At 46.7% G+C, this 27,125-nt stretch overlaps 1 protein-coding gene across 3 annotated transcripts in view; it reads right to left on the reverse strand.

Annotated features, from left to right (window-relative positions):
* The window catches only part of scfd2 (sec1 family domain containing 2), an 87,696-nt gene that overhangs the window by 6,495 nt on the left and 54,076 nt on the right, over positions 1-27,125 (reverse strand). For 2 of the 3 annotated variants that reach the window (XM_086224641.1, XM_086224640.1), the window contains exon 6: positions 6,492-6,637. In XM_086224641.1, coding sequence (XP_086080767.1) covers positions 6,492-6,637 — 146 coding nt within the window. Of the gene's footprint in view, positions 1-5,588; positions 5,970-6,491; positions 6,638-27,125 lie in introns of those variants that run through there. The other variant, XM_086224642.1, reaches the window with a different exon arrangement.

Here is a 27,125-nt window from a genome sequence, read left to right on the forward strand (position 1 = left end):
GAGGCGTTCGGAGCAGGCTGCCATTCTCTGTTTAGATTGATAGGAAAACCTGTAGTCTGGGCAGTTTTCTTTGATTTCCTGTCAGTGTGAAGGTAAAAAGCAGGACTTTGGGAGAATGAGCATGGAGGAGATGAGGTGCAGAGGTGGAACAGCAACCTCACGAACACCTACGACTATTCTTTAAATGGAATCCATGAGACAAAACAAAAAAGGCTCTATAGCAGGAGGAGGGAGTGAGCTTTTTCTGTCCAGCCACCCAGCAAAGAATGTACCATTTATAGGCCTCGATGTTAACAGATGAGGAATCCAGGACAGGTTTTTTTCCCCCCCTCTGGTGGGAGTGAACTCTGCTGTCTGAGCGAGCAGCGAGGACCAAGATAAGACTTGAAAGAGCTTCATTCGAAAAACGGAGTGGCAGAGCTCTTAAAATAGTCAGGCTTAGGATCTCTCAGAGCTGGAAATACCTTGCACACAAACCCCAGAACACATCGTAGCCATGGGTGGGATCGAGTGATACACAGCTGAGGTGAATCTAACCTCCCTGCTCTCTCCAGGCCTGTAAGAGAACCTGTGGTGGCCTGCAGGATCACTCACGTACGATCCTTCATCTGGAGAACTTTAGGTTCTTAGATTCAGGATCAGCCTCATTGTCCAGTCTCACATGATTGACATCCTCACAGACCATAAAGCGATCGCCGGGATCAGGGTCTGGGGTCCGACAGGTTACCAAAAACAGCGTCCTCTTCCTGGTCTTATCTACGGGATCCAGCACCACAGCTACGCGCTCAAACGCTGGGCTGGAGAAATGTTCCTGTACTGCTCTGTGACCAGGGAGGAATCACCTGTTGATGGAAGCGCCGCCTCTTTCCCGCCGAGCGCCAGCGAGTAGGTTCAACTGAGTGCGCCAGCTTGGCTCTACCGTGAAAGAGCCCAGAACCAGAATGTTAATTGGTTTTTAGCTCAAATCAAAGTGGAATAAAGAGCATGACTGGATCAAGGCGGCGTGGATTATACCAGATGATGAGCTTGACAGCCTGTAAACAGACATTTATGGCCACTGAATATACGCGGCCGGCCTGTTTTGTATTCTGCAGTCATAAAGAAGCGATGAGGAGGTGAAAAATGTCTTTGCTAAGCCGTTCAAGTCTTTTGGATGACGTTAAATAAAATCCTGACAGTTTAAATGAAGACAGGGGACGTTGTGTCTGCGCTGGACGATGCTGGACGTCATGGCGATGAAGCGTTCTTTGTGTTTAGACTCTTCTTTTAGTACATTTAAAATGGAAGAGACGCATCAAAAATGTAGTTTGTGGGAGGAAAAAGATTCACTTCTGAGATGAACCACTGACAGCTGCTGTTTTATGACGCTCCACGCTCTTTATGGCTCATTCTTGGTCGTTTCCAGCGGAGCAGATTTGTGGGAATTTTTACTGGTTCTTAACCTGCGGGTCAGGACGCCACATGATGTTACGAGAATATTTCTGAGAGGGAGAAACAACTATATTTTTTTTTACATACACAACAGTTTTGTTTTTCTTGTTCATCTGATAAAAATAATTCACATTTAACCCCCTGAATGGTGAAAATCCTCCTTTTGGTTAAACTCTCCTCTTCAACACTGAGTGGGTGCTCATCTGCATTTTTTTTTTCCTGCCATGAAAAAGCGAATAAAGAACATTTGACTTTTTTTTCTTTTGAGTCATTCTGAGTGGAATTCTCACTGAGCAGTGAACGCGTCTTCTTCTGAGCACGTACCTTGATAGTGACCAGTGGGAGAGTTAAGAGTTGGATGTCTTACGTTGAATGGAAGTATTTTTGTAGAAGCACAGAAGCGAGCGGTACTGAATACACATTCGTGTAAGCCAGATTACTTTGAGTTGAAGTAGCCTGCGTGCTCCTCCAGCATGTTGGCTGATATCTTATTATTCTGTTTCTTCTGTAAAAATGTAACTACCGTTTCAACGATCCACGATTAACTAACAGCAAGTGATGGCGTGGAAGTTGTTGAGGAGGTACTTCATGGAAGGGGGCTGCACAAATGTATTCAGTGACACATTGATGGCGTTGTAGTGAAACACCTCTACAGATCTGCGTGTATTGGTTACGTGCTTATGTCTGCCTCTTGGCTACCTGATGACTTCATAAGTCTTGGTGGTGGGATGTTAGTCCTTGCGTTGCTCCCCCCTCTGATGTCACGTACCTGTTTTATTCAAGGTAGCCGTTGCGTGAGCAGGTGTCCGTCTCGTTAGCTTGTGATTCGCATGTATTAATATTCATCAGAAGACTGGAAGTGAAGTTGCTTTCACAGAAAGAGGCTCTGGGGCCCCCTCTTCAGAAGTGGCCTGGTGAGGCTCCATATTTCATATAAACGTATTCATTACTGTCCCGGTCCAGCCTTCATGCAGTTGTTTTCTCTCCCATGCATCATCTCCCCTAAATATGGCGTACCAGGAACCAGCCCACCCACCTCCCAGTCCCTGAGGAGCAGCCAGACCAGACCTGGGGAACCCTGCTGTCCATATTCCATAAACCACAAATTATAACAACTGCTTCATGGGTCGGCTTGAGCTACCTAACTCAGCTCGAAGTAAACACATTAATGCTTCCTGTTCGGGTCAACAACCTGCAGATTCACGACCGACAATCCCACCAGTCCGGCCCACACTCCCCCACAAACGCTCCATTTTCATCTGCACTCCAAAAAGCTAAAAGTGAAGCGATTAAATCACAGCCGCAAACACCCACACGGTCCAAAATTATTATCAGAATTAGTCATGATAACAGCACACACACACACACACACACACACACACACACACACACACACACACACACACACACACACACACACACACACACACACACAACGGTCCATGAATAAATGACTGTTCCAAAACAACACAGTGACAACATACAAGGCAGCAGAATGGAATGTCTTTGGCCAGAATGAAAGCAGGTCCCAGTTGTAGGACGCATCTCATTAGAAGCGCTTGGCACTGAGTCAACGCCGTTACCAAAGGTCATCACACCTGAAAGTCTCCTCCGTGCGTCCAGCCCCCACATGACAACCCACCCCGACAGAAACGACCTCAAGTGTGGCACTTGGGGATGAAAACAAAGACTGAGCAATGATTCACTTATCAAAGTGTTTGGCTCTTAACTCTCTTCCAACGATGGAACCTGTTGGTTGTGTTCTGGGGGGGTTCTCTCACTGAGAACAACCGATTCTCTTCATGAGGGTCCAGGAAGACAAAGGCCTGGACAAGGAGACATTGTTTACCTGACTCTTCAGACAGGATACAAGCAAATATGAGAACCCTTTTTTTTTTGTTTTGCGTGTCTGTTAACTGATGTATGTTGTAGGTGATGTATGAAACTACAGCGTGTTCTACTGTCGGGAGAGAAAAGTCATTAACACCATCCGTGAACACGACCATATATGGGCCTCCACTGTGGAGAGTGGAAGATGGTGTGTGTGTGTGTGTGTGTGTGTGTGTGTGTGTGTGTGTGTGTGTGTGTGTTAGGTGTGCTACCTGTGTGACACCCACAGAGTGTTATACCTCACAGTCAGACCTTGATGAATCACTTTCTCGTCTCACAGGCTTTTGGTTCGTTGTGTAACTTCCCTTGTCTCATTGTTTCTCCTCTCAATTCAGGAAATCTCATATAAAGTTGAGAACAATTGATGACCAAAAAGAAGAGCCGCCATCATTTTGTGTTTCTCAGACAAAAAAACAACCTAAAGCCCCTCCCCCTCTGCAGGGGTCAGTATATTGGATAAAGACTCCTGCTGTCACTGAGATTTCTTGATGTTTTTTTTCCGAGAAGTTCAGTTACTCACAGCTTGACGTGCTCAGGAGATGGGCAACTTCCATGCAACTCTGAGGCGAGGAAACATGTGACAGGAAGTGCTGCTGCTCTGGTCTGACCCAGTACATTTGGAGCCGGCAGAGAAACGAAGCTCAGACCCGCGCCGACACCTGCCCGAACGCTTCAGAGAGGGGACAACCTCTTGGCCCGTGGGTATCGCCTCCTTTAGTCTAGTGTAGTGTGCGTGTGTGAGTGTGTGTGTGTGTGTGAGAGAGTGTGTGTGTGTGTGTGTGTGTGTGTGCATGAGGGGGCCATACTGGGAAATGTTTTCTGATGTTTTTCGAGAACAAGCAGCAGCTGGCAGATATCACGCTGCTCTGTTTTTACACAGCAATCATTTTCATAATTCATCAGGAACATGCGAGGACAGTTCTGACTCAGCGCCGGCTCCTCACACGGCCGCACACAGACGGGCGATGACGATATTTACACTAAAGATGTACCGACTGCATTTTCCTGGTCGATTCTGACTTTATTGTTGGAGTGACTTACCGATACTTATTTCTGTCAATTACAATTTTATGTCTACGAACTATAGTTGGCAGTAGATAAAAACATCAAAATCGACTTTCTTCGATGGAAAGTTTTACTTCCAGCATTACATGAAACATCACTCTTACGGTTTCTCACAGTTGCACGTTACTGGATCGTTTCTTACTTCAACAACTTGAAAAATAAATAAATAGATGAATAAACAAATAAATTGCTCTCCAACTGGAAAGAGGAACAAATCAAATTCTTCTGAAAATGAGTTTTTGTTTATCAGCTGTGTCTGAATATCTTTTACTTATAAAACAAAAGCAGTTGAATGCAGCAGCCAATGAGGGACGGGAGAGGCTGCAGGCCGGGTCTGGGCTCCGCGCTCTGCCTCCTAGCATTAGCGCTTTCTCTTTGTTAGCTTCCTGAAACTGGGCCGATGGAGTTTGAAGTGTCTCATTAGGTTTGTTGTTCGTTTTTGGTCTTCCATGTTTTACAAACTGGGAGGTTTATATCTTCATTTCTCACAATGAAGACCTTTCACACCTGAACCTGAATATCTGACGGGCTCGGCTGAGCTGCGTTCTGGCTGCGACGCCGATCACGTCGCTCCACACGGCTGCGATCTCCTGCTGCCTGCCAGCTTTGTTAACTTCCTCAGATTCTACACATTTAGTCGTTTACCTCTTGATTAATGTGTTTCTATCACCTGCAATCACAGGTCGTGTTTATATTGAGCCGTTTTCAGGTCTGTTTTTGAGATTGCGAACCTGCACGTGGCAATTTACTTTGAAAATTTACCAGAAAAATAAACTCGCCGCTACTCCTGGCAAAGCAGTGTGCCTTCAGGTGAACAGTTAGGAATGGGAAAGACATGACACTGACCAGTCAGTCACCAGTTTGGGCCCGTCGGGCTGAAACTGGCCGATTCCGGTCCTTGGCCAGGCAATTGGCCAATCAGTGCGTCCTTAATTTGCCCATTTCTAACTTCAGGTGCAGCGTGACGAAAATGACACGATGCATGAGGAAGAAGCAGGAACTCTCAGGTTGTGTCTGGGCAGCAACTAAAATGCACTCAGACTGCATTAAAATTAGTCTGACGGTGAACTTTGCTTTAAACAATATTTTAGACGTGGATAAAATGCAGAAAACGCTAATGGATGATCAAAAAAAAAAGCTCCCACAGGAATTTATTGTTATACATTTTGAACATGTGGGAGCAAACACACAAAGCAGAGAAATGATGAAGAGAATCAACTCCTGTGGCTCTCAGAAACGCTACCCAATCAGAAGGACAGCAGCAGAGTCTGAAGAAAGAGGTGAGAGCCTCTCAAGGACGGAGCTTGCGGATGCGCTGAGGGGCCCCTCTGAGTTACATAATCTTAATACACATCGTTGAAGAAGCGGCTCTCACAATCAACTCCTCCTCGCTGCTGTTTGTGCTGGCGTGACGCAAACAGGAGGAGGACAAAAGCAACACAGGCCAAAGGTCTTCAGCTTCCTCTCTGCTGTTACTGCCACTCCAGGACAGAAATACGGCACAGGGACACTGTCCAGAGTCACCGGTGGAATGTTCTTACATGTGAGGAGGTAGACATATCATACGCTGGTGTCATCAATACCTGGACATTGTAAACAGACAACATGCGGTAAAAAAGTTGGAACAGCCAGAAGTGTGACGATATGCTCAGGTTACCATGGAAATGAGGTGTGGATCTTTGCCGCAGTGATTAAGCGAGCGTGTTTGGCCCCTCATGAGCCGCGGCACGCCTCGCCTCTACGGTTGAATGTTCTTTTTTGGTGTAGCAATCCGGGAGTGTGTATTGCACACCGGGGACCCCGGTTCAAGACCAGCATGGGGAGGCTTCTGCTCAGGGGATCCGTGCAGCATTATTGTTTGGAATATTCTGGTTTGGAATAATATGAACATTTCCTGCAGTTGGAGAATAGATGTGAGTCTGAACCGCCCACTCATGAGGAAACACACGTGACCACATTTCAACCCCAGCAGTAAATGCGCATCACCTGAGCGAACCTCCCAGCCAAATGTGTTTCAAGACCAGGACATGACCAGACACTGGTAGCGCTGCGTGCGCTGGCCGTGGGTGTGCAGTTTTCTTTTGTTGGAAGTGTGTGCCTCTCACCTGGTGCACTCCATCACTGGCGGTGTAGATGCTGTGCAGCTGCTTGAGGTGTTCTCTGGTCTGGCTCAGGCCACGGAGAGTCACGAACATCTCCTCCACCACAGAATGGACTCGCTCGGTGGTCAGCTCCTCTGACTTTGCACAACCTAGCAAAACACACACACGCACGCTCGCTAAATATATCAAAGCAATTCTTGGTGTAGAAATGTACTGCGGCAGCTTCTGTACACAAGAAAGTAAGCATAATTTTCTTTCTTTCCAACTGGCATAGAGAAGTACCACATGCAAGAAAATGTTTATATCAGCAAAACTGTCCAGTGAGATGTAACATGTTGTTTTTTACGGGTACATTTCTCAGCTGGGTGTGTACCGAAACCAATTACCAAGTTAAACGCATGGAAGCGAGAGGACAAGAGCTCCTTTATTCACAGAGCAAACTTTGCTGGCTAATCAAAAGCTAATGCTCCCTCCTTCTGAAAGAAGTGCACTGGGAAGCAAAGACTTGCTGTGAAATAAACTCAGAAAGACAGAGATTAAGATGAAGGGACAGAAGAGAGAGGGAGAGAGAGGGAGAGAGAGAGAGAGAGAGAGAGAGAGAGAGAGAGAGACCATAAGGAGGACAGACGATGGAAGTTTAAACTTCTGGCAGCAGAGTGAAGGTGTATTTGGCTCATGGCCACACGACCCTGACAACTCTCAAGAACACCAGAGGGGAAGGAGCCTTTTAAACATCCATGTTTATGAATGTTATTAAAGAATAATTCCATAAATTCTCACGATGACTCATGAGCCACTTCCTGTGTGTCGACCTGCTAGCTTTGTTAGCAATTTCATGAAATGACATGCGACGTCATCTTTAGCATATTAGCACGGGTGCACTCCTGTCTTCATTCCCGCCTCTGCACGTCACAAGTGATGATGGTCGTGTAGGCGCCGCAGCGAGGGCGCTGGCTGAGCTAGCTACTTCCGGTTAGCGCTCTGCTAAACTGAATGTGGATAAATAATTTCATGCTGACTTTCCAAATGACAGCAGACAGATTGAATTAATCTGATTAAATAACTCCATTTCACAGCTGGAACAGGAACGATGGAGCAAACCACAGCAGAGCCTTCGACTTTACTTCTGCACTGTTGCTTTCCTGAGAAGTTTCTAGAGTTTCCTTTCGTGCAGCCTGATATCAGCTGTCTGTCCTGTGGGAGAGCTCCGAGCCAAGGAATCGGTTCTGATTTAGATGAATTTTACAAGACCATCTAAAGGCACACGATCAATTATGAAAACCAAAACTGGAACATGGAAAAAGAGTGTTGTCCCATCAGGTTTGCCCAGCACTGGGCTCCAGACTACCCCACCCACTGGGAGCACTGGTGCTCCCAACTCACTCAGGTGGGCTCACCCTTTTTCCTGGTCATGGCAGCATGGTATTAATCACTGACCCCACATGCTAATTTTTTTGGTGCATCAATGAGCACAGAGCAGATCGGTGAGCAGACAGGAAGTCCCCCACACGAATGCCTTTTTAATCTGGTAAATTTTCAAAATAAAACACCACGCGCAAACTTCTGATCGCAGAGAGTCAGAAAAGGACACAATACAACCACAAACTCTACATGTGGGTGACAGAAATACGTAAAAAAACAGGCAACGAGCCAATCAGCAAATGAACGTTAACGGACGTGTCGAGTCACGCCGGACGGGAAGAGAAAGCCTGCTTCCATCTGACAGGTCTAACGCTCCAAATAGAGACCATCATGCACTGGCAGGAATGTGACAAGTAAAACTAACTCAATCGCTCCCAACAAAAGGTCATACACACCTGGAAGGTGCAATAAATTACCCGAACCACGAGGGCCTGGACTGTAAAGGGTTTAAGAAGTAGCTGAGGTTGGCTGAAATAATTGGAATATGAAACTAATGAAGATGTAAAGTTTGCTCCGTGGTATTTATGCGTTTAGAAAAGAGTCCTCACCAAAACATTAAATCAGGTTTACATTCTGACCTGAGTTCCTCCTCTTAGAAACATTAATATCTGCAGTTCATGGTTGTTAGTGGAGATATTTCAGTGTGGACCAAAGACGTGGATTAAAACTCTCATTTCTTCAGCCCAGTACATGAACCCGAGCACTCCTCGCTCAGCGAGACCCTGCTCTCGCTCCTCCAGCGATGAGGCTAATTAGAGGAGACTGAAGGGTTTAGCATGACTCCCGCCACCGTGGGGACACCGTCAAACCCCAGAAACTCAATTAAAGCTCCAACTTCAAGCTTATATAACACAACTTGAGCTCGCATGTCATACAATGCTGTTTAGCAATAAAAGCGAAAAAGAGACACATAAGTGAGAGTTGTGTGTGTGTGTGTGTGTGTGTGTGTAGGAGATAAGATCTAAGAGTGACATGCACACTGACACTCCACCGCAGCATATAAGGCAGCTATGTGTGTCACTCCTCCTCAGGGATAAAAAAGACAATATATGACTTTCATAAAGTGTGAAAACTGACCTGCATAAATACTTGCCTCATTTTATCTGGCACGCTATACATGCTGAGGAATACATCAGTGTCAGCCTAGTTAGATAAGGCACACTGAGCAGCTGGACTCTGTCAGGATTTAATCTCTGTTATTTGTTCTCTCCTGAGTTCCTTTTCCTTCCCTCATAGATGATATCAAAGTCAGTGTGGCGAGTCTTTGTTTTGAGTTGCTGTGAGGAGGAATGTAAAGAGTCTGGACCGGTGGTTTGCTGTCCTGCGTTGCCTGGCTAAGAGGTAAACTGTCAGGGACAACAGGGGAGCTGGGTGTGAGGACTCAGTGGGATGAGGATTTTATCTTTTCAGACTCACAAAGGAGGAGAAACGCCTCCTGTAAAACAAATTGTTGGGGGGGGGGGGTTATACAGTTAGCAGAAGTCAGTCTAAACTACAGGATGCAAACATGGAGCTGTTACATGCTCTGGCTGTGAGGATGTGTGCACGCTCCAGGGCTGGCAGCAGAGCAGTACATCCGCTCAAGCACTTGCGTGTCTGAGGTGCGAGTGCCGCTTGACTTGTAGCCAAAGCACACAGCGCAGGCCCGGGCCCCGCTCCAGACCCAGGCTCCAGGCCCAGGCCCCAGGCCCTGGACCCGGGCCCCAGCTCAGGGCTGGTTGTATTCAGGTCTCCAGAGGTGTTCGTATGGTAAATGTTATTCATGGCATCACAGATCCTGAACGGGACCAGGTGCTGAACTGGGAGCACCTATGAGGCTGAACACCTGGCAGTCGAGCCGTCACGCAATGCTGCCACGCCATCCACCATATCAGTATCGCACCAAACTTACACCAGCATACCCACCCCCTTTGTTCGTCACGCAAATCTGTCAGAGGAGATAATTACTACACCACATCCCTCTCGCTGTCTCCTCACATTAGCTCCAGTCTTCCTACACGTGATGGGAAACCATGAGTAACAACATGTCATCTGAACAGCTCTGCATATGTTTGACTGCAAATTAAAGTCTGCAGGCGCGCGCACACACACACACACACACACACGCGCACACACACACGCGCGCGCACACACACACACTTCCAGAGGTGACTCAGTTTAACTGCTGCCAACTAGTAACGAAGATGGCACAACATCTCAGGCTGAGTCACGCCTGAACTGCTGACAGAGACGTTAGCGAGGCAGAGACGATGCCGTTTGGTCCTGAGTCACTAAAATAAAGGCTGATTGAAAGTTGTCTTAATTAGACTGAACAGCAACGAGGGTGGGAGCGTCACCTGTGAGAAGCTATGAGAGGAATGTGCACAAGGATGCAGCTGGATAGTGATGAAAATATAACATACATATAAAATATATGTATATAAAGACAGATACTGTAGATAGTATCTAATCATTGTTTTTCCATGCTTTATTTTCTAATGCACTTAAATGACTTAAGTGAGTAGCAATGACTTAAAAAAAAGTTGATATGACAGGACAAACCTGAGTGTGACGCTCGACGGGAGGGAGGAGTGGTCGTGTTGGGAGTTTGTGTCTTGTGTGTATGTGTGTGTGTGTGTGTGTTTTACTGACACTTCACTATGCTACACATTAAATTTTCACGAACACACTGGAAGTTCTCTGGAACAACACAAAGTTTACCAGCGTACATATGACTGACATATTGATGCTACGTGGTCTGACATACAGACAAACAGGTATAAAGCTGATCAGTTGAAACCAAATAGACTCTCAGTTCATCTTACATGCCTCACATAGTGAATTAAGCTGTTTATGAAGTCAATATCAACGACTTTTCAAAAAATATGAAGGCAGCATTTGTAGGAATGTAAGTCAAGTCAGTTTTATTTGTCTCACGCCAAGTCCCAACCAAAGTTCTGTCCTGACTCTGTCCAAGTAGAGCAGGTCCAGCACCTCCCTCCTTCAATGAACCTCCACCCAACAATTCTCCATCAGCAAGAACATCCTGCAACAGCAGCCAGGAGAACCTTCCTTTACCAGCAGGAAGGTGGAGCAGATCCAGGATCAGTGGGGACGGAGAGAGAGCAGGAGAGCAGGACAGAGACAAAGACAGAGAATGGAGGAAGACAGAGAGACAGAAGGAAAGAGAGGGAAAGAGATAAAGAGAGAGAGAAAGGAGGAGAGACTGATGGACAGAGACAAAGACAGAGAATGGAGGAAGACAGAGAGACAGAAGGAAAGAGAGGGACAGAGAGAAAGAGAGAGAGAAAGGAGGAGAGACTGATGGACAGAGACAAAGACAGAGAATGGAGGAAGACAGAGAGACAGAAGGAAAGAGAGGGACAGAGAGAAAGAGAGAGAGAAAGGAGGAGAGACTGATGGACAGAGACAAAGACAGAGAATGGAGGAAGACAGAGAGACAGAAGGAAAGAGAGGGAAAGAGAGAAAGAGAGAGAGAAAGGAGGAGAGACTGATGGACAGAGACAAAGACAGAGAATGGAGGAAGACAGAGAGACAGAAGGAAAGAGAGGGACAGAGAGAAAGAGAGAGAGAAAGGAGGAGAGACTGATGGACAGACGGGGACGTGAGCAGGTGGAGCGACGGGTGGCAGCTGGAGCCTATGTAACAACTTATACAAAATAAACAAAGATTAGATGCATCACTGTGGATGTTAATTTATGTTTTGTGGGCTAGGATTATTCTTTAAATACGTACAATCCTCACTCATCAAGAACCAGGATTCCTAAAGAATCTGATCAGCCTGGAGTGTCGCTGACATTCGTGTACTGCGGGATGATGCTGGTGAAGATGGCGGCACGTTTGTCATATGAATGTTGATTTGATTTTTCATCGCAGGGAACGCTCCTTCGGCCTGATCCTTGAGCAGGAAACTGGTGAATTAACACTGACACACAAAAACACAATGACAAGATGACAAAGTCACAAAAGTACAACCCTAACAATGCCACGCGGCACCGCAGCAGCTCTAAAATGCCCCGACATGAACTCGACGTCCGTGACCAGACAGGAATGAAACGTTCACTCATTCATTCATGCAGTTCCACATGCAAGAAGTGTGTGTTTTGCTCCAGAACACAGGGACCATTGCATCAGAAAAGTGGTTTGTTTCCTCAACAACACTCAAAGCTGCTGCAAGTTTTTCCTTGACACCACAATCAAACAAATCACCCTGTACTTATCAGTGGAATGTAGACAACTTAAAAATATCTCGGCTTGTTTTGAAACTTGATCAAGAATTCTATTCTGGTCAAAGAGGAAAAATGAGGCTACGTGATTTTCAGCGGAGAGACGGCGGCCTGATCCAGAGTGCGGGTAAGCCGGGGAGGGAAGATCTCCCAGGGTGCGAGAACAGAGGCGGAGCTCGCGGTTGTCTCAGAGGTAGATGCTGACACGATGTTAGACGTAACCGTGTCAACCATGTGAGGTCAGTGGGAGGGGACTTCCATGTGGCGCCACCATGAGAGTGACATAAGAGAAGCGCAGATGGAGTAGAAGCAGCCAGGAGCCAGACGACAGCGCCAACATGAGACATGAGAGGCGAGGTTTAAATCAACACAAGACTTCTTAGTTTGTCCTCAGTCCTTCCTGAAATAACCAACAGTTTTAAAAAGGTTTCACAGCCTGCGTGTTGCTGTTCACCAGCTTGTGTGTGTGTGTGTGTGTGTGTGTGTGTGTGTGTGTGTGTGTGTGTGTGTGAGAAATGCCTTTCAGATCCGTTGCTGACAGTGAGGAGTGATTTCTCACGTGAACACAAAGAACTCCTCCTTCACGTCTGTAACACTGAATGTGTTCTGTTGTTCAGTTGAAGAAGTTCTACTCACAAATGGAAGAAGTCAAAAAAGTCTCATTTTCAAAATGTAAACAAACAAACATTTGCTTGCATATTTGCTCATGTTTTCATTCCTGCTCCTACACAACAAGCTAATGACAGTTAGCGTCAACGGCCCATGAATTCCAAATATATTCCTCTGAATTCACGTGGAAAGTTTCCAGTGTAAATTGTTTCCCCATCAAAGGTCATTAAGGAGACGCCAGCAGTCACGGCTGAGTGTCACAAACGGCCAGCTGACCTCCCACAAGTGCTGCAACCACACAACTGGTCGCCTTCAACCCCGCCACGTTTCTGCCGGATTATTAATCTGCTGCCTCTGGTTCAAATGACCTACAATTATGCAATGATAATGTGCAAACCACATCAGGGTGGAGCTCATCCGGAGATGTTCACCACCACCACCATCATCAGACAGCAACAGCCTGTCTGAGTGTCAGCTGAACACCAGAACCTCGGCTCCCAGTGGTCTGAATTCCACTGCTGAGGCTTAATCCTCGCCAGAGCAGCCCACTTGAGAGAAAACACAAGACTTGTTAATCTGGGCTGCTTACAGACTCTTAAGAGAGTGCACAACAATGCGCACACACACACACACACTCACTCTCACTCTCACACACACACTCACACATACACAGAGGGCTTGGCCTCAGCCTTTAGGTGAAACTCTCTTGTGGTTGGATCAAACCACAGCTGGCACAACTGCAAGGGGCCTTGGAGGCCGCTGTCTCTGGAGTGTCTTCATGGCGGCCGTGTGGTTGCCTCAGTAGACGAGGAGGTGACGGTGAGAGGATCAAACAGCAGGCATGTGGGACCCACCCAGTGAGGGAGAAACCACCACGAGCCCGCCTGCCTGTGTGTAGGGGCTTAATGAATGACTAGCAAGGATGTGGGGGATGTGTGTATCACTGAAAGTGGATCAATATGCTAGTGTGTGTGTGTGTGTGTGTAATAAAGATAGATGAAGGTTGGGACAGTGACACAAATCACAGGAGATTGTTCTGCTCAATTAGAGAGTGTCAGCAACTAATTCCCTCATTTCACTAAAGCCCTTCGAGGCAAATTAGGTGCCACACACACACACACACACACACACACACACACACACACACACACACACACACACACACACACACACACAAACACTATAATACACACTCTCATTTGCAATTGAAGCCAAACAGAACTAAATAAAAGTCTGTGGGAGAGCAGAATGAAGCTATGCATGGGTGTTTCTATGACAGCAATATCAAATTAGATTAATGATCAGCGTCATTAGCGTTTATGACCCATGAGTTGGTTTCAATATTTCTTTGACGTGCACCAACTGTAGGATGCGTGCACCACCAGCAACTTGCTGAGAAGGAAAGAGGATATGGGTGGAGCAGATTTACCGTCTAACGCATCCGCCGCTGAGCCAGGGCGGACGAATTGGGACCAATCGAGTGTCAGTGAGGAAAACCAGGGTCGATCAAGGTGATCCGGCTGTTTTATAGGAAGAACAAATACGTTGTCTCAGCCCACCAGGAAAGACACCCGTCTGCCAGGGGGCATCACAAATCGTTGGTGGCGCTCATCAACAGTCAGAATCGACTTGTTGTCTCTGTATGTTCATACAATCTGGGATAAACAATCAAGGCAACAACAAGCTTTTTGTTGTCTTCACCGCGCTGTGGGTTTCCTCAAAGCCTTGCTGTAAGGCCACACGCTCGTAGCGCTGCTGCTCCCTTATCCCACTAAACCTCTGCAGCCTGCATGTGAGAGAAACGCCAGTTACAACACTTCACACAACCGTGAAATGCGTCCATGAGACCCACGAGTCTGCACGTCCTTCTTCTCTGTTCAGAGCTGGGAAAAGTTTCTTTGTTGTGGAAGAGATTCGTCCCGCTTAAAATTTACCATTTCCTTTTACTTTAACGAAACTTTTTGCTGCTCACCAGACTCCATGAAACCAGCGTCTCCAAGTTTCTGAACTCAACAAACTACAGCCTGACTGAGCGCGCACGCCCTCACCTACAACATGTTTCCATGTGTGGGAACGTGTAGGCAACACAGGAAGTTCATGCGTGAGCCGCAGACCCCCAAAGCTCCGTGATGCTTCATACACTCTTACACACACCAGTCGATGAAGCGCTCCACTGAGCAGCCACAGGAGGGCCTCTTATACTCCTCCCTTTGTTACGTATAGTGCCTCTATACAGTACAGTTCAGTATACAGTACCAGGGCGCCTGGTGCTAACCCAGCGTTCAGCCAGCGTTCAGCCTTTGACGCCGCTCCTCAGGATTGGTGTTTCCTTGCTGTCGTCTGTTAGCCGGACTATCAGTTTCATTCTGACCCTCTGTAATTACGGCGCTGCCTGACTGCCGGTGTGGACGACTGTGGGTAAATGATGCTGCCAATCATAACAGCAATGGTTGCACTTTCTTTAAGCGCGGTTTCAAGGTGGATCAGGGAACTCTGGCATGATGTAGAGAACGGCACTGATCTAGACAAATTAATAATTACAAGAGCCCCCGTCCCCAGAGGGAGGGTGTGTGTGTGTGTGTGTGTGTGTGTGTGTGTGTTATACTAGGATGTTGAACAAAGCGCTTTACCACATCAGTTCTTCTATGGCTGACTGGATATACAGTGTTAGCCCTCCTGTCTCATATATATCTGAGCAGTTACATAACCAGGTCTCACTGGAACACACACACACACACACACACACACACACACACACGTTCTTTGGTGGATTGATACATAAACACCGGTAATGTTGACATGTGTTATGCAACCATACGTGTTCCTGCATATAAGGAAGGAGCCCAGCCTGAGCGCCGTTTCCCCTGAAGAGTGTTGGAGTGTCATGGTCATCAACCAACGCTTGAACCACGTCTGGTCACTGCTGCAGCAGTTTGACCACAGGAGGAAAAACGGAACCACAGATCATCCACATCTCTACCAGATGTCTGCTGCCTGCGGGGAGGATGCTAATGAGAGTAGGACAAAACAGCGCCTCCACTGTTAGCGTTGAACTATGAATGAATCCTGAAAAATACAGGAGGACACATGATTACCATACAGGTTGACCGTATTTGTCTCCTGGAGTGTCATCGGTCAGGTTCAGGGGTGGATCCTGGGTTCCTGCTTGTTTAGATCAGATTGACAGCCTGGCCTGCTGACAGACGCTAATGACGCTCTACTCACAATCCTCCCGCGGCAACAGAGGGCTGGTGGAGCCGCCATCCTGCTGAGCTACCAGCTGATACGACTGACGATGTGAGATCTTAGCATGTCTGATGGCGGGAGTTTCTAGGAGTGGGGTGTTACATAGCGATGTCATGATACTGACAAGAGCACGTACTGGAAGTCGGCCGACCCGTCAACACATCGCTGGTACACACCGGCCATCTAGAATCTGGAGTTTCTACGAGGTTTTGGTTTACATGACTGACAGGTCTGTTTGGCCTCAACTGGGTCACAAACCACACTTTATAGTTTTGCTTTATCAGAAAAAAAACATCTGGAATTAAAAGCAGGAAACTCAAATTGAATGCAAGACAAGATCTTTTGTTCCGACAACAGCTATCCTTGAGAAGTATCCCACCAAAGTTGTTTGTGTGTTGATTTGCAGTTACTGAAAAAGACGGCGAGTGACAGGATGGATCGGGATGTTTGCAAGTGTTCGCCGGTTCTACGATGCAGACGCAGAGATGCAGACAGAGGTCTCAGGGTTGAACTGGGCAGTCCTGCGTATCACGTACCACCGCCCTGCTGTCTCGCACCACCAGTGGTTTCCAGTCTATGAGATACTTGAAATTAACAAAAAATGGAGCTCGAACATAAACGGCCATTTAACTCTCACGTTCCTGTCTGCGTCGGCGTTTGCTGACCTGCCTTCAGCAGCCCTGCAGTGCAGCAACGACATGCAGTGGAGTTTTACAGTTTTAGTGCAGCATCTCGTTGTTTCTCTCATCCATAAGAAAACCTCGATCACTTTAAATGCGTCTAATTACCTGTTTGTTCTGTTACGGAATCGTGTACTTTTAAGTGTACATTTCCACGACGATGCTTAATTCTTTTATTCAGGCAAACGCCGATGCTGTTTCGTGTCATTTTTTGTGTGTGTCTTCATGTATTTAGTTTTTGGACCTCACAGCCCTCTATAATCTATTCACAATTCAAGTTTGAACACGTTTGATAAAACGTTTGTGCTCCTTCTGTGACAGTTGAGTGCAAACCTGCCGTTTTTAAGATCTAAAATCACAAAAATAGGAACATTTCAAGGATCTGCAACGTTTGTGTTGCCACCCAATAACGTACATTTTGTAAGACATTTTTTTAAACAAGAGATGAGAATGAGAAAGCAAGGGAGGGGCTGTTCAGGCAGAGTGTGTGTGTGTGTGTGTGTGTGTGTGTTTGGGGTGTGTGAGCTGGTTTAATGGCGTCTGCGTCGTTAATGCTCCAGCAGGTGAGAAGATAGTTGACATGGCAACCTGGTACCTTCATATGGGGAGAGAAGAAGCTCAGCGTAGCTCATGAAATCTTCTCTTTGTGTGTCCATGTGGGCTGGAGCGTGTGAGTGTGTACCTGTCTATGTGCACACATCAACACGCGTGTTTATATGCATCCGTCAGGTTTACATTAACGTCTTCATCTCCATCTAAATTTATTCAAGGAGCTGTGATTTCCTTTTAGGAGCCAGTGGTATTTTCTCATTAATTGGCAGGCTGTGAAAAAGTTACGTAACAAATAAAAAAAACCTTTATACAGCAACTCTTACGTAACGATGAAAGAATCAAGTGGTGCGGCGCAGGGACCTCAACTGCAAAAGCTGGTTAAGAGAAAGTTCCGCCTCGGAGAATCCTGGCAGGAATTACAGACATGCTAATATCCTGACAACCCAATCAGAGCTCAGCGTTCATTTTCATTCATCCTCTGTTGTTAACATAACTTCTCTTTTTGATGACCAGGAAGGAAAACATCTGCAGGTCAGTGAATAACCTGACTTGTGTGTGTGTGTGTGTGTGTGTGTGTGTGTGTGTGTGTGTGTGTGTGTGTGTGTGTGTGAAAGAATGTCATTAGCGCTGTGATGACTGAATGTGAGCGTGCCAGATCAGGATCGAGAGAAAGTTTTTTAAATTTGATGAAATACGCTGTGCTGGTGCGTGTATATGCATGGTGAAGCGGCGTGGACGCCACACTCCATCGGGTGTCAATGTGTGTTTTTGTGTGTGTCCTCACAGTTTTCAACACTCCTCAATTCACTCATTCCTGAGGCGGAGCTGCAGATATCAGGACAGAAAAACCTGCTGACAGGGTTTCCTCCTGCTAATCTCCCAGCAGGAGGAAACCCTGACAAAGAGCCTGACTGTGGGACGGAGCTCTGTGCTCCCACGTCATCTAAACACGCCGGAGCATCCAGACGGGTGTCAGGCCTCCTTCAAACTCTCTGGTGAACTTTAACAATGTTAGCAAAAGTGGATCAATCCCGCCCTCTAGTGGACGACACCAGAGGAGTCACACATGGCAGCTCTTCTGCAGTAAGAGAGCAGCTGAGTGAATCCTCCAACAATCTAAACAGTGTAAAGCTTAAAGACAGTATGTTTGATGAAAAAGCCTTTATTAGGGTGGAGGGGGGTCCTCTGGGACCAGTGAACATGTTTCCCTGCAGGAGCCCTCTGCTGGTCAGAGGGGGGGCTCCTAAATCTACCTAAACTTTGGCGGTCAGTTTACTGAGTGCGTTGGGCGGATTAGCGTCGGCTGTCGAGCCATTAATCCTGAGTGATTTGCTTCACCGCTCCTCATGCCTGCATGTTTGAAAGTCTTTACAAGACGCTGAGCTGCTCCTGCCACAGAAATGCAGCGCAGGTTGGAACAAACTTCTCTGGGTGGCGAGCTGTGAGTGGCGTGGAGTTGAACTTGTCCGTACGTCCTCTCAGGTTCAGTCTCCTCTCACTGGATTGAAGTGGGTGAGGCTTTTTTTTTTTAAAAAAGAGGCTGATGTCATGCACTTCCAGGCATGAATCAGAATTTATCAGCAAATAAATCCAAATGTGATGACAGTTATGGTGTCAGAGTGTTTGTTTATGTCGCCGGGCCGCCGTCAATCACACCCAGCACCACCACACCCACACGGCCCTCGTGAGGCACTGAGCTGAGACTTTTTAAAAGTTGAATAAAGAGCACTTAATAAAGGTGGGCTGGCTTAAAAATGATTAATATCACACGCATATAATAGGAAAGTTTGGAGGACAAAAAAGGGTTGTAGAAGGGTCTGCTCTTTTTCTTCTATTTCTAATGTATCCAAACCAAAGAAACTACACAACTGATCTGAGCTGCTCTTTCATAACTCACACCTCAGGTGTTTCTCACGATAATTGTTAGTCAATGAAACCTCTCAGCTTAGTTCATGTAACAAACATATTTCCAGACAGAACACAAAAACCCACATTTCTGGTATGAATGTAGTTCGCATTGCAGATTTATGATTACAGCATTCCTGCGGTCAGCCAAGGCTTCACCATCAGAAGGCACGATGACATGCAAACGCTGCCGGTGTGATGAGCTGCCTACTTTTATTCTTAGCCTGGCATCGTTTATGGAGAGCGGCGCTTATCCTCAGATTTAAGACGGCGCAGATTTGATAAACGAAGCCGTCATCGCAAACAAAGATAGTTTCTAATCAGCACCAATCGATTAATTCATCAGTAACTCATCTCAAAAGTTTAAATTTGACTGCTGCTTATTTTGGGGGAACTGTTGTTTGTCTTAAATCAATTAGTTGAATTAGAAGCCCACTGTAATCAATTCTAAGAGTGCGGTTCTCCAGCTGGTCTCTCTGTCCTGACTAACCTTTTGTTGCGATTCCACACCAATAAACTGATCAAATATGATTTGAAATAATCATGTTCAATGGTCACAAATCAATAGTTTTCTTTCGATTAGTTTGTCCACTGCTGCCTTCCCAGTACTTATACATGGCTTGAAGATCTCTCCGCTACATCTGAAAACCTGCCATCTGTCTTCAGTCTCATGTTATGTAATGGATACCTTTGCTGTGTGTGTCTGTGTCGTCCTGCACAAGGAGCCAAAGTTTCAAGCACTGTGTATTTTCCTCGTGTGTCTTTTGTACCAGGCGCAGTGCGATGGAAAACAGTTTACAGTTTCTGTCTTCCACAGCACAATGTTTGTGGGGTTAAGAAGCCTAAAAGAGAAGGAGGTCAGAGACGAGGTTAAATATGAGTAAACAAGGACTTCCTCCCCGAGGGTACGAGCTGCACCTGGACTTCTCGTTACTGCTGCGCTGCTCAGCACCAGTGAGAACATGTGGCCCAGAGGAAACCAGCTCACAGGCCTGCTAGCAGACTCCAGCACTGCATCACTCACACACACACACACACACACACACACACACACACACACACACACACACACACACACACACACACACACACACACACACAGAGTTCTAGGTGAGTGTAGTGTCCAATAGGGGTTTGAGAGTAACCTTCAATTAGTTACTGTACTTTCTGGTTAAAAAATATTGAGAGTGACATGCACACGCACAAACACACACGCACAAACACACACACACACACACATGCACAAACACACACACACACACAGGTAGTCACGGAGCTTTTAGGATCAGAGTGCTGTGAGGACAGGGAGGTCCCCGCGTGTCTTTATGGCTCATGGACACTTTGATCCTCCTGTTCTCAGCTCGAACAGCTCGTTTGCGTCCCCTCTGCTCCGCCGCCGCCACATTCATCTCTAACTTTCACACCAGAGACTCGCCTCCTCTGTGCCAGCAGGGGCTTCACTCCATGCTTCATCAGCTTTTGTCTCATTATTACAAAGACAAACGTTCGGCCTTGAACTTGCAAAAAAACAAAACAAAACAAAAAAAAGCACAACGTCCAGCTCTTTCTCTATCTGTGGTCTTAGTCCTTCCACTCCTGCCTCCTCTAGGGCTTCACCTGAGGCCCCGCAAGGCCCCCTGGAGCTCTGCCATACGCTGTGGGGAGCAAGATATCAATCAAGTGGGGAGCAGAAGAAGGATGGCAGGAGGAGGAGAGGGTGATGGGAATGTCCTGCTCTCCTGCAAGGTTCTCTAACCCCTCCCTCCCTTCTTTAAATCTCTCAGTCTGGGGAATCATCACCTCCTCCTCCTCCTCAGTGCTCCACAAAGGCAACTGATGGTTACTGGGTGTAAAAACATACAGAGCCTGCAAGAAAGTCACGCATTTATGAAGCAAAGCATAAGAGTGTCACTGTTGGAGGGGAGGTCTGAGGGGGCCGGCTTTTATTTTAACAGTCCTGATGGTCCTGCTGAAAACGGCCTCTGCTGTTTGTTTTCCAGGGCGAAACATGGGAACATCTGTGCGTTCCCCGCAGCAGCGCTGGGTAAAGTTACAGGCTGCACCGCTGCAGAAGAACGCATAAACACATGTGCTCCGTCAGAGATGCACGATTAATGAGGGAAAATGACACTAACGACAGGATGATATTAATTAAAGGCTGTGTGCTGTTCTGTTGCTCTGCTGTATCATTTAATACCTCTAATCATTCTGACGTAAGCCATGTTTCACCATCACATGGTGTTGAAATACCACTATACATCAAAGGCAGCCTGTGGAATGTCGCCAAACGCCAGGGCTGTGGGGTTCTGGGGGGGGTGGCAGGGCAGTTGGACCACTGTGGCAGATATAACATTCAGGTTCCAGCTCGACGGACATCTGTACTGTCTTCTAGCTGCAGTTTCTTTTAGTATTCTAGTATTATTGCTCCAAGAAACCCAAGACTCAAAAACAGCAAATATTCTACAAGAGCCAGCATATTTCACTTGGCAAGAACATCTGGCTTTTGTCACAGACCTGCTTTCCCAAAAAGTTAACAAGCCCTCTCTGCTCAGAGACGCAATATCAGGGGTGACGGAGCAGACGGGGTTCTCCCAGAGAGACTTTGATCGCAGCAAGGAGCTTATATTTGTTTCTATACAACCTTCACTGATGCGATTCCTCTCATGACCACTAGGGCGCACTGTTACACAGCTCATCAGCCAGGCCCTACACACACACACACATCAGTGACCCCCCCCCCCCATCCCAAACAGGCTGCTGCCAAGACTGAGCTGTTTTCTCTTGTTCTCCTGAGACAGATCAGCGTAGTTTTTTTTTTTTTTTTTTTACTACGGGGAGATTGTGGCCCAGATGTGAGGCACCAACTCCAAACCTGCTAAAAACACAGTTGCTTTCTCCTCCAACTCTGCTCTCTTGTGCTCTCCAATCCACTTCTAGCTACCGTGATGCTATTTTGTTGCCTTTTCTACCTTGAAGCACACTGAAACTAGACGAGATCGAAGAACTGCAACAAACTCCCTGACAGCCAGACGACAATGTTCATGAAAATGTCTGGGTCTGCTCCAGCCTGCTGTGTGGGGTAGTTCAGCGCTGACAAACCTGCAGCTAGTAAGGATTTGTTCTGACACAGAATGTTCAGAGAATACTGCAGCATTATGCAAGTTTGAACAAATAAGCCAAGTTGAAATGGAGCAAACGTACATGCAGCAGTTCGGCCTTTGCTCGGTTCTGGTTCACTTTTCTGGGAATCAGCAGAGCAGAGCAGAGCTGCCAATCAAACCAACCAACGGTCCGATCACATTGGCACCAGGGTTTGACTCGGTTGTGCTCTGCTGCTGATGGTCTGACCCGTTCCGGGTTCAGCGTCATGAGCAGTGACACCCCCCTTCAAAGGTTACAGATCCGGCGTGAAATAACACGCTGGATCAGGACCTCTGACGATCCTACAACTTTTGCTAAACGCTGCTCCAGCACCCGAGCGTGTTGTGTCAGGTTGTTAAAAGCACCTTGCAGCTGCATCTGGGAGGTGCGGTGCATCGCGCAGAAATTGGGACCAGTAAGCTGGTAATGATGGTTGAAAATAGAGGCTTTAAATCAGGCTGGACGCAGTTTGACAGACATGAAGTCCTAACAGCAGGGTCCAGCCCTGTCACTAAGTATATGGACTTAGGAGAACATGATAGCCTCGGCACTGCAGGGAGGGACACTCAACCCCTAAGTGCCACGTTGTTGGCCGCTGTTCCGAAGTTGATGTTTTATAGTTTGTTTCAGGTGAGAAAGAGCGATGAATAAAAAATGATGAAAGGTGAAACAACTGGTGACAGATTCAATACAAAAGATACAGCTGCATCGGCTCAGACAGCCGGATATCAATCACTGATCAATAATCTGGCCCCTGCTGAATGGACAGCGTTCAGTACGACAGATCCGTGAGTAGCAGATGGAAGAGACATGATCACACCTTTCCCTCTATCTTTCCCTACCTAATATCTAGAAGTAACATTATCATGTATTCCTGGAAGAAATATGTCTTTGTAGGGTACACCTGGTTCATCTACACGTGACACTGATGTTGTTTAGCTTAAAATGACTACACAAATCAATGACGCTGATTAATGCCGCTCTCCGTGGCCGGAGATTTCTTCATTTGATAGAAAGATGCATTTCGGAGTGATTCCTCCAAGTCTGAACGATGGGCCGTGTCCCTCTAATCACTCTGTCCAAGGACCTCATTAACACACTGCTGTAAAGCCCAGGAACGCACCATATGGCTGGGCTGCAGGAGAGGGCACACAATATTTCTAGCAGAGAAAAGGAGCAGCAATACACAGGAGAGACGGGTCGGGACGGGGCCTCCTCTGGAGGCGAGGAAAGGAAGTAAGCGAATTAATTGAAGGGCCTGCAGCCTCCAAGTTAGTTACATGAACAAACTCTGAATGACAAAATATATCAGTGTAGTTTTTTTTCTATTTCTGGGGAAAAAAATCAAACAAAGGTCAATATAAATGTTGATTTAAATGAATATAATCAGAACTTTTTGTCTAATTATGGTTTGATTTGATCGATTTTCTAAAACAAACTGTTAGACATTGTTCTTGGTGGTTTGTTTGGCATTAGTTTGAGTTCACTTTCAAAAGAATAATGGTGTTGTTTGATTATTCAGCTATGACAGTCAGACGTGCATGCTGTTGGATGTGCTAACGACTGGGATCACGTCACTCAGAAGCTCTACAAGTGTGTCACACGGGTAGAAGTGCTTCATGTTCAGTCCCACACACGAGGAAGCGTGATAATGTGATAATGCGCATGGCAGCCCTCGGAGCCCCGAGACAAGCCTGGCTGCTTGAGGCCCACAGCGCCATGCTAATGATGAGCCGGAGGAGCGGCGCGGCGCGGCTCAGGGCTAAGCTCCCTGCTGGGGTTATCTTTAATGAACTGAGGAGCGAGGCTGCCTGAACTCAAGCCAGATTATCACTTCCTCTGCAAGGATGCTCGACATCCCTCAGACATTTAAACACTGCAAGGAGAAACACGGACACTGCTTGTGATTACGAACCACGGATGCGGCTCATGAACACCTCCACCAAGCTTGTTTGTCTGCTTGACTGTCAGCAGGATTACACAGAAACTACACGGGCAGTTCTCCCCTGGACGGGTGGAGAATGGACCGAGGAAGAAGCCAGAACCTTTTGGGGTGGATAAGCCGTGTTATACTCGTAGTGGGTCAACCTGATCCATCTCATGTTTGCCCAGAAACACCTTCAAATCTTGGTCACAAGCTCCCAAATGCTTCCAGTTCATTCACAAATTATTTCCCAGGTTGGAGTTACGAGCAGCTGCCTTCAGCACTGACGGCCTCAGAGGAGTGTTTTCAGCTCCTAAGACAACTGAGACGTTTGCATGTTATTGTCTGGAGAGAACTGCAGCTCGATGCACAGACAAGAATGCTGCCGATACATCTAAGAATGGGAGGAGTGCTGAAGCTGTCGGATCCGTTCATTTTCATCACATCTGACTCTAAGGCACACGGGCCTGGAGCATCACATGCTGTTTGGTATTTGGAGCGCTGCAGCACCTCACACCCATTTTGCGCCCCTGACCTATTTGAAAGAAGAAAAAAAAAAATCCTCTATTGAGGGTTTCTGTAAATGTACACCTCCAGAATGAGTAAGCACTTCCTGCCTCAGTCGGGGTTCACACAGTTGTGGGGGGCTCTCCTCCAAGTCCAGCTCTCTCTCTCTCGCTCTCTTTTAATTACAGATAAAATAAAAAATCTTTACATGCAGACTCTTAAAACATAGGGCAAAGATATCATACACTTATCAAATTATAGAAAGGCTATTACACAGATTTTATTGGAGCATCCGTCACATTGATAGCCGGTTTTACAAGTACAACAGAAACACTTGGTTCCCATTAAATCACCTAATGCAAACAGAGAAATCTGATTTCATCTAAAAAGAAAAACAATAAAACTTGGAGATTAAAAACACGGGAGAGAACAATGGAGGAGGGCAGCACTGTTTATTCACGACAAAGAATTAGTGTCGGACTAAACTAGAGAGGACAGAACACACACACAAACACAAGCACACGCGCGCGCACACACACACACGCACACACACACACACACAAACTGTCACTCTCTCTCCAAGAAACATCTGTGCATGCGCATACACACCCAGACACAGAAAAGTGAGTGAGGATCAAAGGTTAATCATGTCTTTTCATCAGCTGCACCACCCTCTCGTCTATCTGTCCTCCTCCTGTCTAATGGCTGTGGTTTAGTGTGTGTGTGTGTGTGTGTGTGTGAGAGAGAGAGTGATAACTGTGCTATGTGCTCCCATGGGAGACAGAGATAGATAATGTTGACGCTGTTCAGATCCTTTGATAATGGCTGCAGGGGTGGAGTAAAGAGAGGAGGAGGAAGGAGGAGGACGTTGGTGGTGATGCTATGTGTGTGTGTGTGTGTGTGTGTGTGTGTGTGTGTGTGTGATGTTAGATGGGGTAGCCGTAAAGCCTGGACCCTCTGGTGGTCCCTGGGTGCTGCTGGTCTGAATTATGTGTGACAGATGAGAGGACTGATGGGTGGACAGGAGAATGTTTGTTTGCGTCTGTCCAGACTGACTTGGGACAAAGCATGGGAACACTATGAAGAGTGTGTGTGTGTGTGTGTGTGTGTGTGTGTGAGTTTATACACATTCAGTGTGTGTCCAAATGAAAGTAAGAGAAGCTAAAACAGTGGGCAGTGAAGGGAGAGAAAATGTGTGCCTGTGGGAAAGCAGAAAAGAGAGATTAGCTTCTATACATGCTGGACAATGAGTTGTGTATTTGTGTGAACAAGTTCAGGCAGAGCTGTTTATTGACTTTACAAAGCTATTACTGCGCAGTCAGATCGAGGGAATACATGTGCAACTGTGTGAGAGAGAGAAAGTTGCAGGTTTCATTTGATACCTGAAAGCCAAATAAACAAGTCAGAGCTGCCAGATCTGAACCCAGGGCAATAAACTCCACTGATATCTGAGCCGCTGGGTCTGTTTACGGGTTTATCAGTCAACACAACACAAGGGCGGGCACGCACACACACACTGAATATCTGTCTTACACAACATGGCTCTATTGAGAGGTTTGTTTTGCTGTGACGACAGTTAGAATCTGAAGTGTTCAGGGTTACAAAAAACGGAGACATATTCGATGTACAAATCTGTTATGAAGTGACTTGTTTTCTTCAATGGTCGTACGTCTAGAGGGTAAAAGAGGGGTGGGACGCAAGAGAAAGCAAAGATTGAAGCCACATGTTGAGGCGCAGCACAGAGTGCAGACACACACACACACACACACACACACACACACACACACACACACACACACACACACACACACACACACGCTCTGATTGACTATTCTGGAATGATTGTTTTTTTTTCATCCAAAAGCAACAAGTTACTCAAGAAAAGCAAAGACAGCGATGTACTACTGTGACTCATCTACTCATTCACACACACTCACTCACACACACACACACACACTTGTGCTGTGTGATGATTCACAACGTGTAAACACTCTAGAGCGATGAGGCGTCGGCCGGAGCTACGCTCACATGCTGCAGACTGAAGGGAACAAAGAGGAAGAAGAAACAAAGTCTTCATCTGTCTGATTCCCCGGCGGCTCTACGAGAGTCCTACAGTGTATCGCACAAGACCTTGTGATCTCACCACTGACAGTTTCCTGTACGAGCGGAAGAACGTTGTGAGGCTGCTGTGAGCGGAGGGGGAGATGTGTCAGCGTATAATCCCAAAGTGAGAAGGAGGGCGAGGCTGCAGAGGGATGAGAGGAGCTGAAGAGTGAGGGAGTGAATAAGATATCTCCCAGGTTGCGAGGTGCATCCGCAGAAATAAGGAGAGATGAAGAGTCCCTGGAGCGTACGTGAGAAGAGATGAAAGCTGCCATGGAACACTCGGCGCATACGAGTCACCGGGACGAGATGCTCAGTAAAT

Source organism: Aulostomus chinensis, chromosome 14, assembly GCF_037954235.1.
Source record: "Aulostomus chinensis isolate RoL2024-O1b breed Wild chromosome 14, RoL_Achi_v1.0, whole genome shotgun sequence".
NCBI lineage: Eukaryota > Metazoa > Chordata > Actinopteri > Syngnathiformes > Aulostomidae > Aulostomus > Aulostomus chinensis.